The sequence below is a fragment of the Poecilia latipinna genome, unplaced genomic scaffold, assembly GCF_001443285.1.
Source record: "Poecilia latipinna isolate Pla-1442-1.1 unplaced genomic scaffold, P_latipinna-1.0 Scaffold2760, whole genome shotgun sequence".
Lineage (NCBI taxonomy): Eukaryota > Metazoa > Chordata > Actinopteri > Cyprinodontiformes > Poeciliidae > Poecilia > Poecilia latipinna.
This window is the reverse complement of record NW_015115376.1, coordinates 11,531-27,898: the sequence shown is the minus strand read 5'-3', so window position 1 is coordinate 27,898 and position 16,368 is coordinate 11,531. Positions and strand designations below refer to the sequence as shown.

General features: G+C 38.9%; 2 protein-coding genes and 3 non-coding genes across 6 annotated transcripts; 4 read left to right on the top strand and 1 right to left on the bottom strand.

The window, feature by feature from the left end:
• Positions 1 to 56: 56 nt before the first annotated feature.
• trnaw-cca (transfer RNA tryptophan (anticodon CCA)) lies at positions 57 to 128 on the bottom strand. Its single transcript has one exon. It is a non-coding gene; the product is annotated as a tRNA-Trp (tRNA).
• Positions 129 to 719: 591 nt separating this feature from the next.
• trnai-aau (transfer RNA isoleucine (anticodon AAU)) lies at positions 720 to 793 on the top strand. The gene has a single exon. It is a non-coding gene; the product is annotated as a tRNA-Ile (tRNA).
• Positions 794 to 1,485: 692 nt separating this feature from the next.
• On the top strand, positions 1,486 to 1,557 carry trnag-ucc (transfer RNA glycine (anticodon UCC)). The gene has a single exon. It is a non-coding gene; the product is annotated as a tRNA-Gly (tRNA).
• An 846-nt stretch (positions 1,558 to 2,403) lies between these two features.
• On the top strand, positions 2,404 to 8,114 carry kncn (kinocilin). Of its 2 annotated transcripts, none has more exons than XM_015021319.1 (5): positions 2,404 to 2,909; positions 4,954 to 5,022; positions 5,130 to 5,195; positions 5,981 to 6,074; positions 7,134 to 8,114. In XM_015021319.1, the coding sequence occupies exons 1-5, from the start codon at positions 2,762 to 2,764 to the stop codon at positions 7,207 to 7,209; spliced, it is 453 nt and encodes a 150-aa protein (XP_014876805.1). In that variant the 5' UTR covers positions 2,404 to 2,761; the 3' UTR covers positions 7,210 to 8,114. The 2 variants fall into 2 exon arrangements, with proteins under 2 accessions (XP_014876805.1, XP_014876806.1); XM_015021320.1 differs by having other exon boundaries at positions 2,405 to 2,909; positions 7,064 to 7,193.
• Positions 8,115 to 9,793: 1,679 nt separating this feature from the next.
• tmem275a (transmembrane protein 275a) lies at positions 9,794 to 13,974 on the top strand. Its single transcript, XM_015021331.1, has 2 exons — positions 9,794 to 10,334; positions 11,929 to 13,974. The coding sequence occupies exon 2, from the start codon at positions 11,967 to 11,969 to the stop codon at positions 12,579 to 12,581; it is 615 nt and encodes a 204-aa protein (XP_014876817.1). The 5' UTR covers positions 9,794 to 10,334; positions 11,929 to 11,966; the 3' UTR covers positions 12,582 to 13,974.
• The last annotated feature ends 2,394 nt before the right edge of the window (positions 13,975 to 16,368 follow it).

Here is a 16,368-nt window from a genome sequence, read left to right as displayed (position 1 = left end):
TTACAACATTGAACAACTATAGTTGACTTAAAAGAAGCAATTTGCTTTAAAAGACTTGACCCCGACGTGATTTGAACACGCAACCTTCTGATCTGGAGTCAGACGCGCTACCGTTGCGCCACGAGGTCTGTTGAAGAAGTAATGGCATAGCAAATGCTGATATCCTGGTATACGAGATATTAAATGGTTACCTGCATGTCGGACTCAGCGTTCGAGAGATCATCAAAACCCATTGACTTACTGCCAAAGACAGCTATTCTTTTTTTAAAGCACTTTATTTTTAGAAGCAGTTGAGACCCAAATGGAGATATAAGAACGAGATTGGTGGGTCGGATATTTGATTGGCTACCATGGAGCGAATCATATTACACCGCATATATTAGTCGTGTGGTGGAGTACAAGATTTATTCCACGGTTTTGACTTCTCTTTACGTCGATGTGTCGCTCTCTGCCACTCAAAATGCACTTTAGCGGTTATTGAAGGGGGAGAAACAGCGCCCCCGAAATGTCGCTGGCGGCCAAACAGCGCGTTACTTGCTGTACCTAAACTATGAATTGCTTCCTGCTGTAACTGCAGTTCATTAGCCTCCTGTAAAAAACTCTCGGGGCTTTTCAGATAAGCAATCCAGCCCATTAAAATCTCCACCCGAAATTCTTACAGCCCAATTGCATTTATGAGACATTCAGTTTTATAAACATGTTCTCAGTTGGCGACTCATGGCCGGTTAGCTCAGTTGGTTAGAGCGTGGTGCTAATAACGCCAAGGTCGCGGGTTCGATCCCCGTACGGGCCAATAACTTTTCTTTAAGTACAGTGTTACTGTCATGCAAAGTGCTATAAAACAATAGTTGTAGCCTAACCTAACTAAATTTAAGAAGATGTTTTGTGTCTGTTAGCTTTGGAGACTAAAGTTTCCACCAATATTTCTCTGGAAAATAGCTTAGGCTCAGTCAGGATGGTCATTTATTTTCAAGCTTTACCCACTCTCTATGGAGCTAAACCAGTCTCATAATTCACAAATGCACATATCAATATCCACAAATGGATCTTGTACAGTTGTGAGTCTCATCCTTTGCATTTGTGGATCTCCTTCTGTACATCTGTGGATCTCGTACTGTGCATTTGTGGATCTTGTGCATTTGGTAATCTCGATCTGTGCATTTGTGAATTATGAGATTGTTTTAGCTCCATACTCTCCAGCCGCCCCTTGTTTAAAAGTCTAGTTCTGTCCGCCACAACGGAAACCGTTTTTTACACTGCTAACGCTAGAAATACAAGAGAGCAATGTGATTCTCGCAGTATGTGTAATAATCAAGGCAAGTCGACTAGCTAAAACTGAAAAAAAGGAATGAAAACAGCAGTTACAGACATAGTGGCCAGAACGACAGAAGAAAACAGAAAATAAAAATGTGTCAGACAGAAAATACAAAATATATAGAGTGCACATTGTTTAAATTTCTTCAGGCTGCGTGTTAGTGATCCGTGGCGTTGGTGGTATAGTGGTTAGCATAGCTGCCTTCCAAGCAGTTGACCCGGGTTCGATTCCCGGCCAACGCAAACATTTTTGTCTCTGAAAAGGAAGCTATTGATGTGAGCTGTTTCAAATTAGTTTTCCAAATATTATTCATGGATTTTTGAACATGTACAGTTACTTATTTCTGTAACTACACTTGGGTTATTATTCCATAATTGTAATAGGGTAAACCAAATATGTGTTTTCATCATCTAAGAACAGTCTTCGTAAGAAACAGGAAACATATCATAAAACAAATTAATTCCAAGCATTTAATCTGGGACTGAAGTGAAAAGCAAACAAAAAGAAAAAAAAAACATGTTATCTCTGTTTTGTAGCAAGTTTGAATCAAACTGAATTAGGATCTTTGCTGTTCTTAAGTCCTGCAGGACTTCCACCATCTGTTAACTGTGTACTAAATCCTTGTAAGCAAAAGAAGTGAACATGTAAGCTCATTTTTAAAGTGTCACAAATGATAAAGGCCGAGAAGAGAATGAGATGCCATGAGATGCCCGTGTGAGTATTACACACACACATACTTTTTAATATTAGTCACACTAATTTATGACGAATCTTGACATTTGAATGAAGACAGAGAGATTTGACCTGTGGAGGAAATGTGTGGCTGTTTCTCCTCCACAGAGTGCTGTAAGTTAATTTGTTACCCTGTTCAACAAGTGTTAATCCTGCTTACCCTCCTCTTTTTCCTGTGTTGCCATGGATATGCTATTCCTATGGCAACTGCATGCCTTTGTGGATGGCCTCGGGCCCCGCCACAGAGGATTCTGAACCTTTCATTACACATTCCCTTCAAGCTCACAAGCAACTCATAGAAGTCACACATAGGCTCACTCTCTAATTGTTGCCTTTTCTCTTTGCCTCCTGCTCCTCCCTGTGTTTTTCCACAAACGGAGCTCATGATACCGGATGCTCTGGTCGAGGATTGTGATCAGATTTAAGGGAGAATTCCCTGTCATACGAGTCAGGGCTTCTTCAACTGTCCTAATTTCCAGCTGCAATAGAAACCAGATCTCCACTTTAAAGATTCATGAGATCCCTTACGAAACAGAGGACAGTCTAAACCAGGGAAAGTGTTTCTGTGTCAGAGAGAGCGATGCACGAGTATGGGAGTGGCTGTTGGTGGAAGTCAGAGCCTGAGCTGAGGCAGAGTTTGGTTCCCCAGTTATTACCTGGGCTGTAAAAGAGTGTGTGGGTGAGTGTGGCAGGTGGGGGACCTCCACCTGCTGAATGAACCCTGTTAGCATCGGGCAGTACCATGGGCTACGAGTGGGCTCAGCCCTGTTTGCCATTGTTGCCGGCTGCATCATCATCGGGGTGTCCAGGGAATGTGATGCTGATGCTGTAGGAGGAATCTTCCTGGGAGCTGGAGGCCTCGGTGAGAGTCTGTAACTCCGAATGAGAAACACTTTGGTTTGCTTATTTGCTTTTCAGATTATCATTTGCAGATGTTGCAAAGCTATTTAGAAAGTTCTAAATAAGACAAGAGGAGTTTCTAACAACTTTTTTGTAATAGTTGGCTGAACATTTTAAGCTTTGTATCACTTTGATGGTAATTATTTGGTTTGTTTTGAAATGACTGTTTCTACTAAGTAGCCAAACCCAATGGACCTTGCAGTTCCTCACAATAGGATTTCCTTTAAAAAGATAAAAATATGAAAAGTATGGTCTCCTCCTGTATTTAGTAAAAGACTGCAAACTGCAATTTTTTTGGATATGTTTTTACTTGCTTAACACTTTTGAGATGTAGCATTTTTGTTAATTTTTCTTTGCAAAAAAGCCCAACCTTTGTCTGACTGGATGAATCCTGTCAAAGCTTCAGCCATTGAAACATATGAAACTGTCTTTTTTTTTGTTTGTTTGTTTTTTTTGTTTTGTTTTTTAATCTAAACTGTCCATATGCATGGTAATCATATCACTTAAAAGTTAACCTCTACCTCAGTCTTAAATCCTTTGATACCTCTACTTCCAGGATTACCTCATATTTAGCTCCATCCATCCTTCCAAGACACTCCAACACGCTTCCATTTTCCTGTTAAAAAGAACAACAAAAAAACAACAAAACATCTCCACAGCATGATTGTGCCACTAAAAATGTTTTATTGTTAGGTTAGTTTTACTTGTGGACTAGAGTGACTAGAGATTTGAGTTAAACTATTGTCTTATCTGACCAAAATGTTTCCTTTACATACTTGACATGAGTCATTAAAGCCTTCTTATGGATTCTTTCACCAATAGTGTTTTTTTCTTTAAATGTTTAAAGGTGCAATTTTGTTTCATAAACTTTTTTTTTCTTTTCTTTTCCATAATATTATCCCTGATATGTCTGCTGTGTTCTGTCATATTCTTGACGCTTTTGTTCGCTGGTGTTCTCCAAGAACTATCTCCATTTCTCCTTGACAGAACAGCTGTACCTATTCTAAGATTGGATTACGCAGGAGGATTCTTTACATGTACAATGGCAGGACATTAGCTGAATTCACCCGATATATAATATGCATAATGCATTGATGTAAAAGTAAAATGTTAAGGTCTGCGACTAGCGACTTCTTCCATCCAATGTTCATTTGATACAAGACTGTAACCAGAACCAGCTGATAGCCGTAGGAGCTGCTCTGATAAAAGCGTGTCTGGACTGGTTTCCTGGAGAGAAAGAGGAAAGGGCAGCGCTTGTGATCTGTGGAAGACAACATCAGCATGTGTATGCATAGTTAATGAGAAACTCATTCTCGCTGAGGAGTTGATCAGCTTTTAATAATTAATTTGTCTTGCTAACGAGCGGCTACCTGCATTCGCAAATAAAATCTGTGCACCGCAGCGTGACTGATACTTTCACTCTCGCAGGATTTTGTGCGACTGAGCAGCAGACGTCCTTAATTATGTGTTTTTTGGGGCTTGTGTGGCTCGATGCCGCCTCCGACACACAGGCTGACTAATGAGTATGAACAGAGTGTTCTCTGCAGATTGTTTTCCCTCCTTCTGCAGTTTCATGACATTTTAAGCGCAGACATGCATCACAACCACCCTCAGGAGCTGCCAGGCTGTAATGCCAGCTCCTTAGACTAATAAGAAAAATCAATAAAGGTGCTGATTGGGGGCGCAGGACTACAGAAAGTTGCCAAAACCCTGCGATTCAGATGCCACTGTGCACTTTGATCTGAACTAGAAGAAGCATCTCACCTTGTATCGGATGTAAGGATCATACTGGGAAGGCTTACACTTTGATATACAATGAAAAATTCCCAATCATCTGTGTCATAGTGAAATAGACCATCTTCTATTTTTCAGACTTTCTTCTATCTTCCAGGCATCAAAAGCAATTAGGTTACTTCTCAAAGTAAATTAACTAGTCGCAACATGCAAATTATGAAGCAATTTCAGACCATTCATCAAAAACATTATTGCCACTTTCCGCTTTGCAGGCTTGCTCATTTCAATCTATCCCTTCGTAAAAGCTTGGCTGAATATCAACAACATCCTGCCATCTTTTGGTAAGTTTTTTTTTTTTTGAAACCGGACATAGATTGAATTTCTCACTTATTAAAATACACAAAAGTTTTTCTCCATCTAAATATTATTCCACCTTTTATCCTTCTAGGAAACTTCAGAGTTCACCCCACTGTGGCTAACGCTGATCAGCCGGCTGAGACACTGAGACGAGAGGGTGAGTGGAAACGGAGTGGAGGCAGCTGAAACTCCAGGGATCTTAGTTCACCTGCATTTATTATTCATTTTGACATCTGCAAATAGATCGGAAAGCCAATAAGTACATATTTAGAACTTTTTCACATTTTGCCAGGCTACAACTACAAACTTTTATGTACTTTAAGTTTTGCAACAGCAAAAACACAAAATAGGAAATACACATAAAATAGACAGAAAACAATAATTGATTAAAATGTGAAAAATGAGACATGCATTGTTTTACTCCAGGTTCCTAAATGAAATCCAGGGCAATCCACTGCCTTCATAGTTTCCCTAATTAGAGTCAGCCAGTGTTCAATTTAACCTCATAAAAATGCAACTGTTCTACAAAGGCCTCAGGGGTGAAAAAACATAGTTGGGAAGCAAAGAGGTCCGTGGTAACTCTGGAGGAGCTGTAGAGATCCAGTGCGCAACTAGAAGAATCGAGTGGAAACATAAGCATAAGCAAACCTGGCTTTACACTGTAAAATAGAGACGTCTCTAATTTATGGTAAAATGCCAACAGCTGTGGTTGCCAGAATTTTTCAGTATAAATACAGTATTAACCATGTTTATGTGGATTTTACTGTATAAATATGATGAAATCCTTATGTATATGGTAAAATTCTGTGGTTGCCAGAATTTTGTACGTTAAAATTTCTTCAGTAAAATTTGTACGTATTCTGAAAAATAATCCATGGTGCAATTCAGCTACCAAACTCATTACTGCATCGTGCTCTGTCCTCTTTCCTGTGGTCCTCTTAGGCACTCAGAGTCAACTCCAACTGGAGCGCTCAAAGAGTCGAATGGGAACCTTCGTGGAGGGAGGACCAGCTGCTGAGCCCAATCCAGAGGAGGGGTACGAACTGAAAATAGAAATAAGATTAACTAAACTGAATATAAAGTAAACATGCTTGTACTGGCCACTTTATTAGGTACATCTTCCTAATACTCGGTTCCCAGAAAATCGGAAAAATGGTTTTGCCTCCGGTAAATCAGCAGGTTTCGAAATTCTCTCCCAGCAACGTTCAGAGTACCAGTGACTTTGAATGCCACATTCAAAGTCACTAAAATTTCATTTCTTCTTCCTTCTGATGCACAGTTTGAACTTCAGAAAGTTTTCTTCACAACATCTGGATGTTTTAACGCAGCCAGTTGCTCCCGGGCGACTGGCTGATTTGCTATTTTTGCTAACAAGCACTTGGACAGATGTACCTAATAAAATAGCTGTTGAATGTATATAGAGACCTGTTAAAGAAACATGTTCTTTGCACTTCACACATGTGCAAATGCCTATAGACAGACCAAACATCTGTAGACTTTCTTTAAAGCGTAAGATGCTGTTAATTTTAATTAATATGACAGGACTAAAACCGAGTTGTTGCAAAAAGATGTTTTTAACCCTCTAACTGCCATGAGGACGCCGGTGTCCTGATGGACCCATTAACTGACATGTAAGTGTTTTGGGGGTGAAAATTAAGGCAAGAGTATAAGTATATTTTATAGGAGACTCTGGATAGATGTCCTTAACAATGTGTTTGTTTTACATTTAGGACATATGTGTTCCAATGCCAATTGTTTACATATAAATAATGAGCCCAGTCTTTAACATGGTGGGATAAAAAAAAAAAGCTGAACTAGCTATGATAAAATATAACTTGACTGAGTGAAACACATAGGTGCCATAGACCAATGCTCAAACATTTTTACAGTTCTCTGAATATCAACAAGTCCACTAAAAAGTAATGAACATGTGTGCAATAGATTCATCCAACCCAATCTTCTTCTGATATGTTTTTCTTTATGTGTCTTTTTTTTTTGTCTCTCTCTCTTTTTTATCTTTTTCAGTTCTGTCACACACTGACACCCACCACATAGCCTTCATTGCCAGCATGACTCACGCATTGGTCTGTTGCAGGACTTCTTCAGACATGCCAGATGTCTTATCGAGACGGAAAATGAAACAGTCACCCACTGCTCAAGACCTTCCGTGATGTCATCATGTCACATGACTCCACCAACAACTCTCCCCTGGCAGCAGTATTCTTTAATCAACTGTTGTTAAAGCTCAACCGCAGATTGCAGTTCCCTCTTTTTATATGAATGATGTGGTCTAATAAACCTACAAAAACTAAATCCATATTATTTATTTTTTTTTTAGATTTGTTAGAGTTAAATCTCGAAACCTGTGATGGAGGTGAAGCTCATTTGTAGGGGGCTTGCGTGATGTTAAGAGTAGAATTAAATTGAAGGTTAGTTCCTTCATAAAGGCAAAGCAAAGTGCGTGTGTTGTCACAAACAGCGATATGTAATACGTTCACACGGTGACCTGCTCCCCCACCGTGCGACATAATGAGCATATTCAGGACGACGCAGGGAGAACAGCTGCTGCTTGGAAGGTGGTGATGGTAGGAAGGCTGCTGTCTCACAATAAAACATGGCGCGCTGTGAGGATGAATGATGCAGAGTTGCGTTGATAAGGCTTAACCAACAGGTACCTGAGGATTCAGCAGTGCCTTAATGGTTGCCGGCAGCTTTATTGTGAGACTTCAAACAAGAATGCCTCACCATGCAATCCTCCTGCGTCACCGAGGGCAACCATGAATGCGCATGTGAAGAACATTACAGTATTCAGGGCTTTTGTTCAATCAGTTGACAAGAAAGCATGTCAGTGTAGAATTGCATGGTGATTACTAAAATACACCAAAACAGACCCGTTTTAAGTACAAAGCGTTTAATCAGGTTAAGCTGTCATCTGTTTTTCTTTTCATTGCTATTTTACTGTCAGTAATTTCAGATTGCCTGGACTAAAAACTTACCTTTAGGTTGATATAAAACATTTACTAGTTTAATGTGTCCTGGTGCAGGTCGGCTTATTAATAAATTTGATTTAACTTAACATTATGTCCAATCCTTTTCTTGCGTATGACATTAATATCACGCATCTCTTGATAATCATTGGGATTCTTCAAGTAATTAACCTCTGATTGAAGTTATTCTGTGCTGATGCTCTTGCAATAAATACTTTTCAAATTTAAATTTGTTTTAAAAGTCATCTCAAAATCCACAGGAAAACATCTCACCTAGCTTTCCTCCTCCATTTCTGTGTAAGCGGGTTTTTGGGCAGCAGCAGCTGTTTTATTGCTCATTTAATCACATTTCCCTTTCAAGAAAATCTACAAAGAGATTTAAATTTCATGTGCAAAGATCTAAATCAAGCATATTAGACACACGTAGAATAAAGGCAAGCTGACAAGAAGAGGCTTCAACGCTCTTCATCTTCATTCAGCCCCACTTCACGACGAGTGTGGTACGGAAAATCATCGATGATTTAATTATCCTCCTGCTAGTTCGGGAGTTTTTAAAATTAGATTCTGTTTAAGGCCCAGAAGAAGACATCTACTTGTTTTAAATAAACCTTTTCTTTATTTTGTATAAAACCAGATTAATAGGTTAATCTGAATCTAAATACTTATTCAAGATCCAAAGTAGATTTCTGTTGTATAAAAAGATATCTGACTCCAAAAATCACATACTGCTTTAAGAGAATGTCATTTTATGACTCTTTAAATCACTGCCAGGTTTCATTAAATGGGTATTGAAATGAAGGCTTGTGATTGGTCATGTTATTCACTTAAACTCAAATCATATAGAGAACCTTATAATTAACTATACCATTCTTTCTGTAAACAGGATCTATCAACTGATAGGCCTCTGGAACTTACCTGTCAAAGAAACAAAAGCTTCTAAAACATTTTATTAATATTTATTTGCTAAAAATTTATGTATTTCAGCTTTTCAAAAAGTTGAAATACTCAAAGATGTACTCTTTCTTTGTCTTTGACAAAGAATGTCAATTTCCCATTCATGTTTAAGCATGTCAGCTCCAAAAAATTGTTGGTGAGTTTAAGAAAGTAACAGTTTATAAGCAACACATTTCAGATAAGTACAAATCCCACTGTTACTGGTGGGCTTAATTCTGGAGATGTAAAATAAAAGCACATATTTTATATATTTAGAGATCAAATTTCCATATCAGCATGCAAACAAGTAATATGTTATACCTCCAGCAAAAGGTAACAAAAAAAACGTAAAGCTGGGCAATAGTCACATATCATACAATTAGAGTGGTTTAAATAATCATCATTTTATTGATTGCTGAAGTGCTTTGCTTTTTCATTTGATACTCAGACCAGAGACGTTTGTTTTGTTTTCAGTACTTGTTTCACACAGGAAGGTCACTGGTGGTGCAAAGACTCCAGTCTCCATTTCCATGTAAAAAAAATCATTGGCTGGCATCTAATTAACGATTGCACACGTGACAATGTCTTTGCACTGCATAAAATCACCCTCACAAAATGTAATATTGTTTCTTGACTTTACTCGTGTTGTTTTGAGATTGTAGACGTCTACCTCAGTCTTGACTTTTTTGGAATAGCTATTAACTTTAATATGTGTAAAAAAAAAAGAAAAAAAGAAAAAAGTATCTAATGGTAAAAGCTTTTCACAGAAAGTCTTCCAAAAAAAAAAAATAAAAAAAAATCCTTTTCTAATTATGTGGTAAATCAGCTTGCCATACAACGACCCACTGATGGATGGATCGCTGACGTGTGGAACAGCTCATCGCATCCAGCGGTCCACAGAGGAGGGCATGAGCTCTGCGCGGCACTCATCAGATATGAATTAAGGAAACATGAATCCTTTGCCCAGTCAGATAGGAAGATGCCTCGGACACACTGTGTGGATCCGCCATTTACGTGACCTGTCAGGCGCTACAACGAGCATCTCTCCTCCGGTCCACATCTGGAGCGGCGAGTCAGCTCAAAAGAACTGCCGTCTCACCTAAATAATCGTCTGTCTCCTGCCGGATTTGACACCTCACAGCTTTGTCTGGTGTTTCCTGTGCCACTGATTGAATTCCTCTCATGACTTGGGCAGCTCGGCGTTGAAAAGGGGAGGGAGAAAACGAGCAACGAACGCAGGATGCCCAATATCCGTTTGTTGTTGATGCAGCCTTTTAGCGTGTCAGTAATTACATGCGACTATGAAGAAACGGGGGATCACCGTGAAAATCTAATGGAGTAACAATGGAAGCACCTTTACTGGGTTGACATAATGGGTAAGGATTTATTCAGATTTGTTTATTATTATTATTATTATTATTATTATTATTATTATTATTATTATTACATAGAATCAGCATATCTTAATGTTTGGGACATGCATTCTGACAAAAGCCAATTTACACTTGCACAAGATATGAAAGACGGCATACTCTTCTTAGCTCTAACATGCTGAATACATGCAAACTGGAATAAATTTGAAATGTAAAATTATTTGATAGCAAATGTGTACCAAAAGCCTTTCTGGCCTGAAGTAGCAGCTACACTTCTGATAATATTTAAGTTCTCTGATCCAGAGCAAATACACGTCAATGCTTGTCAGACATCCTCAGTTGTTAAGCAGCAGAGAAGAAAGTATGTTTTTTTTTTTTTGTAAGAATTTAACAATTATGGGCTATTATTTACTTCAACACATTTGCTGTTTGTCTATCTCAATTAATTGTCTTTGAAATCCATCAATTAAATTGTAGAATTGATATTTAAAACTGGATTTTTACTAAGAACATCTTGGAGATTGGTTTATGATTTCAGGACTGCATTATCATGCTTTCTTACAGATTATGTAATGCAGGCTTTGGATGTCAGTCAGCACTACAATTTAAGTGCCAATCACTGATATGAAGCACACGGTGGTCACTGTTTACTGCTTGCATTTCTTGAGTTATAATATGTATATATATATTTTTTTTTATTACATGTGTGTTTATGGCTTCTCTTTGTTTTCAAAATATAAAGTAGAGTACTTCGCAAAAGTGATCAGACTCCTTGAACATCACAACTACAAAAAAAAACTTCAATGTTTTTTACTGAGCTTGTGATGGGCTAAAGCTAAATCGATGTAGCATGTAGTAATGAAGAGGGGGGGGGGGACAAGAAAAAGGATTCCGAGTTTTTATTTTATTCTATTTCCTACAGAAGAATGAAAATTCAATATTTTTCATTCTGACATTTCTTTGTTTTTTTTTTTTCTTTTTCCAGTATACCCCTAAATAAAATATAGTGCCATCAAATACCTTCAGGAGTCACCTAATCAGTAAATATATTTGTGTTTAGTTTATTTCCACTACAGACACAAATACTTCAAAGTTGTCTTAGAGAAAACTAGTGACCTTTTCAGAATGCACACTAAAAAGGTCTTAGACACTCAAAGCTGTGAATATCTAATGAGGAGAGCATCATTCAGAGAAGCAGCCAAGTGGCCAACAGGTGGTTCCACAAAGCATTTGCTCGGGAGGGATAAATACAAATGCATGACATACGTTTAAGATTTAAAGAAAATACAGCGTAATTTTCCCTCCACTTTATAATCACGTCCAACTTCTCGATGGCGTATCACGTACAATCACAGCAAAACACGCACAGAGTGTGAGGTTGCGACTTGCCATAATGTGGAAATGTTCACGGTGTATGAACACTTCTGCTGGGCTCTGTGGCAACACAGCAATGAATGATTAGTGTTCAGTGATGCATAAAATAAACTCCCAGGAAGGACACTGCAGTGGTTAGATGAAAGTATTATGAGCTCAGAGGATACATGTGTTATAGTCAGTTGCTGAAGTCTGTTTATGTTTTCATTCTGTGCCCATAAAGATAGAAGATAGACAAAAACAAGTCCCGGAGGTAACAACATGGTCATCACTGACAGGAGCAACAGCACCTCTGTGCCTAAAAAGGAGCCCAAGAAGAAGAAGAAGTCTCGTCCTCATGGCCTTCCCTCTCCGGCGCTCTGCTGTGCCTGTGGACTATGCATCATGTTGGCAGGACTCAACATCACCCTGGTGGGAGCATTCGCCTTCAGCACACTGGTGCCTTCTGCCAACCCTCCCATCATAATTGGGCCCGTCCTGCTGCTGGTGGCCTTCTCCTTCTTTGGCGCCTGCTGCGTGTGCAGCCGCCTCCCTCCCCCGAGCAGCTCTCGAGGCTCTAAGGTGGGCGGCAGAGGGGCGGGATTGATGGGACACGGCGGGCTGGCCGGTGGTGCGGCGTTCGAAATAGAGACCAGCGAGCACACACTGCAGGACACCACAGCTGTGCAGCTGAGCCCCACGTCCTCTGTTGGATCATCCAGGGCCTCCAGCCCGGAACGAGAGGCCCCTGGTGTGACCCCACAGGGACCTTGCAAGCTCTTCACCATGGAGACCAATGGCCCTTCCTGCACTTCTGCCACGGCAACGTACTCAGCTTCTGCAGCAGCGGGCGGGGAGGTGAGGCTCAATCTGCCACGAGAAGAAGTGGTCACCTAGCAAAAGCAGAAACACCTTCATAAAATCCAGAGCTCTAGTCGTGTGTACATACGCTTCTGAGTTTGGTTGCTGGGACCGACTGTGTCCTCTTGTTCACGTAATGCCATATAAATTTGTGAAGAGTGTGGTTTTGATTTCTCTGTCTGTGCGACACGTCGTTAGCATGCAATGTTGAACACACGTCGGCGTACTTGTGAATTGAAGCTTTTGGAATTCCGAATTCCTACCTCTTTTGTGCTGTTCCCTTATAAATTTGTTTAAATCCAGGGCATTATGAACAATTTCAATGCAGAAATGAAGCAGGAGACTTTTTTTTTTTCTCCGCACCTGTAGTCACCGCTGACCTCGACTGTCTGCGGAGATTTCAGAGTGTTTGAGAGAAAACTTGGATCACATTTTTAATCTGGAATTACATGTGAAAGGGCAGAATCTGGCATTTGCTGAATTGCTGAACTTATTTTAGGAGCATACGATTTTATAGGCCAAAGGGGTCCCAAAGCAACATTCTCCGAACAGAGACTAATTTCTAGTCACAAGACCTTTAGCAAGTATATTTGCAGTACATTAACTCAGTGCTAAACGGTGCATATTGTCAAATCTTTGGAAGCATAATTCTTGTAGCTTTTGTCATCACAACAGCTAACACTGTGAGTGCCGTGTTTCTTTTCATTATCCAGACCTTGTGATAACGTTTATCTGTTGTTAAATTTATCGTGGGGCTCGATTTACACTTGCTTGAACCCATGACGTTCACCTCACCGTTATGTACTATTTACGACGTTGCAAAACCAGGTTTATTGGAGTATAACATCTGAGATTACATCTGCTCCCAATCACTGTGATGTCTTCTTATCAGCCATAAGTCTGTGTGATCACAGGAGACGTTAAACCCCTGATTTCCTTTGAAAGGAAAGTTGCCTTAGACGAAAATTTCAGGATCAGTTCAATGAGGGCTAATCGAAATGTGCAAACTGCAGTTTCCCAAGAAAACCTCTATGTTGCTCTGGACTCAGAATTTTTTTTTTTTTTTTGTGGTGCATGCCAACGGCCTAAATGTTTCCTTTAAGATGTGTATTTGGAGTAGCGACAGTGTACACGCAATCAAAGCCAACTAGATCATAAACGACTGTAACATTGTCTCTCAAAATGACTTGTTCCCCCCCCTTGATAAAGATCAGTTTCATACCAAGTTAGAGCGCTGAACTTGTGTTTTTTTGTGTGCATGCTCTGGAAAAACAAAAGACTTGAAGATGCAAATATTCTCGTGAATTGTCAGTGTTTTGTCTGTGGTTTTATTTCGCGTATCATAAGAACCTGCTGAAAAAAAAAACTGTAAAGGACGAAACTATTTTTGTGAAGTTTATAATTTAAAATAACTATTCCAAATGTGAATCGCATAAAAGAAATAAATAAAAGAGCTCTTTCAGTAAAATTCCAGGTATACATGTGTGACGTATCACTGAAAACTCATTGAGACTGCTCTACTTTCGATGTGAAATGAGGTCCAACTGGACATTATTTTTCATAGTGGAGAAAACAATTACAATGCATCTTAAGAAATATATTTCAGATGGGCCAGTTGACATAAAATGCATACTAGATGTCAGTAATAGCAACAAGTATGTTGCTTTTTTTTTATCCATACATAAAAAAAGATCAACTCACATTTCTTTCCATAAATTATGTTCAAAACGTGGAATGGTCTGAATCAGTTTACCAAATTTATTCAAACCCAGCGAAGGTTTTTCTTGACTGTGTGTTTGCGATTATTGTCTCTTACTTAAATATTCACTCTACTTAACATGTTTAGATTCTCATCAAGAATATTCCACTTCATTTCTTCATTCATCATTAGTTGAATTGTATGACACTGAGTGCGACAACATTCAAAATGAGTTACTAGGGAAATCTCATTTGACGTGGCGGTGTTCTGTCCTGTGTTTTAATGGCTTCTCCAAAGGTTTTGCAACAAGCTTTACATGAGCTGTAAAATGAAAGTTGATCTATACAACTTGTCAACTTTTCCCAATCAATTTTATGGCAAATTGATTCTTTATCTTAATGATTTAGCGCTGTTTGACATTTCTGGTGCTAAAAGCCAAGGCAGGCTGGCTGAAAATGTGGCGCGAAGGACAAGAAATCTTGTCTCCTCTATAAACACATTAAATCAAGATGGCCTTGAGCAAAGAGTGCAACATGAGCTCCATCTGGCTTTTCTGGAGCGTTTAAGCGGTAGGACAAAATACTGCCACCAGAGGGCGCTAATGTCACATCTTTGAGCAGCAACGAACGTTGCGTAACTTGCCTGCATTTTCCAACCTGCAGAGAAATACCAGTAAATCAGAACAAGTGCTTACTGGAAATTAATGAGGCTGAATCTGTGCTGGAGGACATATTGTGATTGAAAGAAAATATCTCTGAGCCAATTCTTTTCTTACAAGTGTTTTTTTTTTTTTAATCATTACAGAGGTGTTTACACAATGTGTACAATTTAAAACATGACAGTGAAGCTTCACCTGGAATTAAACCAGTTCCCTGCCCTAAGATGGTTGTGAAGATAAAGGTCTTCTTTCCACATGAAATGGTGAAGGCAGAGAATTTCCTGGTGCCCTAGTTAAAATGACTCAGGAAAAAAAATGGAGTAGGAGAGCTTTTCTCATGCTTAATATTTTCCCTCTATCTCTTCCTCTAAAGTCTATGTTGCAAATATTCTCATACCCCTTTTACATTTACTCTAATGCATATTATTTAAAAAGCGAGAAATCCAAACAAGACAGCACATATTTACATATGATAATATGTAATATTTGAGCTGTTTCCCAGCTCAGCTTCACCATGTCGGTATTTAGCTATAAAATTCATATTTAAATAAAAAGATGAATTTTTTGTTTTTTCTTCGTCTAATAGAAACCTCAGAACTTCTATTAGACGCATATGGTATAAGTTCTTTTTCTCCTAAATAAAATTAAGTGAAACCAGTTGCCTTGAAATGAAAAATACAAATATAGATAAGATTGGCAAGAAGAAAATCCTTGTTAAAATAAGACTTAAGATTAAAGTTTTGTACAAGCAACACAAGAGCCACAACATGTGAAATAAGTTTCTCAAATTAGATGAAACAATAATTAAACTTTTTAGTCTAGATGCAAACTGCCATGTAGGGTGAAAATCTACCAATGCACATCTCCCTGAATGAAGGATCCCCACTATGAAACATGGTTGGTCCAGCATCATACTGTGGGGATGCTTTGTTTAAAAGGGGCATAGGATAGAGATGGAGAAAAATACAGGATGATCCTAAAAAAAAACACCTGTTTCAGATTGTACAACAACTCGGCTTAACTTTTCAGTAGACAACTATCCTACACTTACAACCAGAGCGACATTCTAAGGGTTTAGATTAAAACATAGTCCTGAGACTTGATCAAAATCCAGACCTAAGTTGACTTTGAGGGGCATGGATACAACTGCACTGCACACTTTCACATTTGATTTCGTAAAATATAGTGAACTCTGTATCCTTAGCAGTCCACTTGACAGTTGTCCAAAACCTTGTCCTGGTTCATCAGATAAAACACCAATAAAAGACGTTTTAATATGAGGTTATGACATGTGAAAGTTCAAGGGGGGTACCTTGGCAAGGCACTGTAAATCCATGCACAAGAAGTGAGAACAATTGATTTTAAAATAGGATTTTATAATCTTGACACAAATGCAGTTTATTTGCGTTTCTTGTCCAAAATGTGGTCAAAGTAGAGTCAGAAAGCAGATGGTGGGTTGAGGTTTA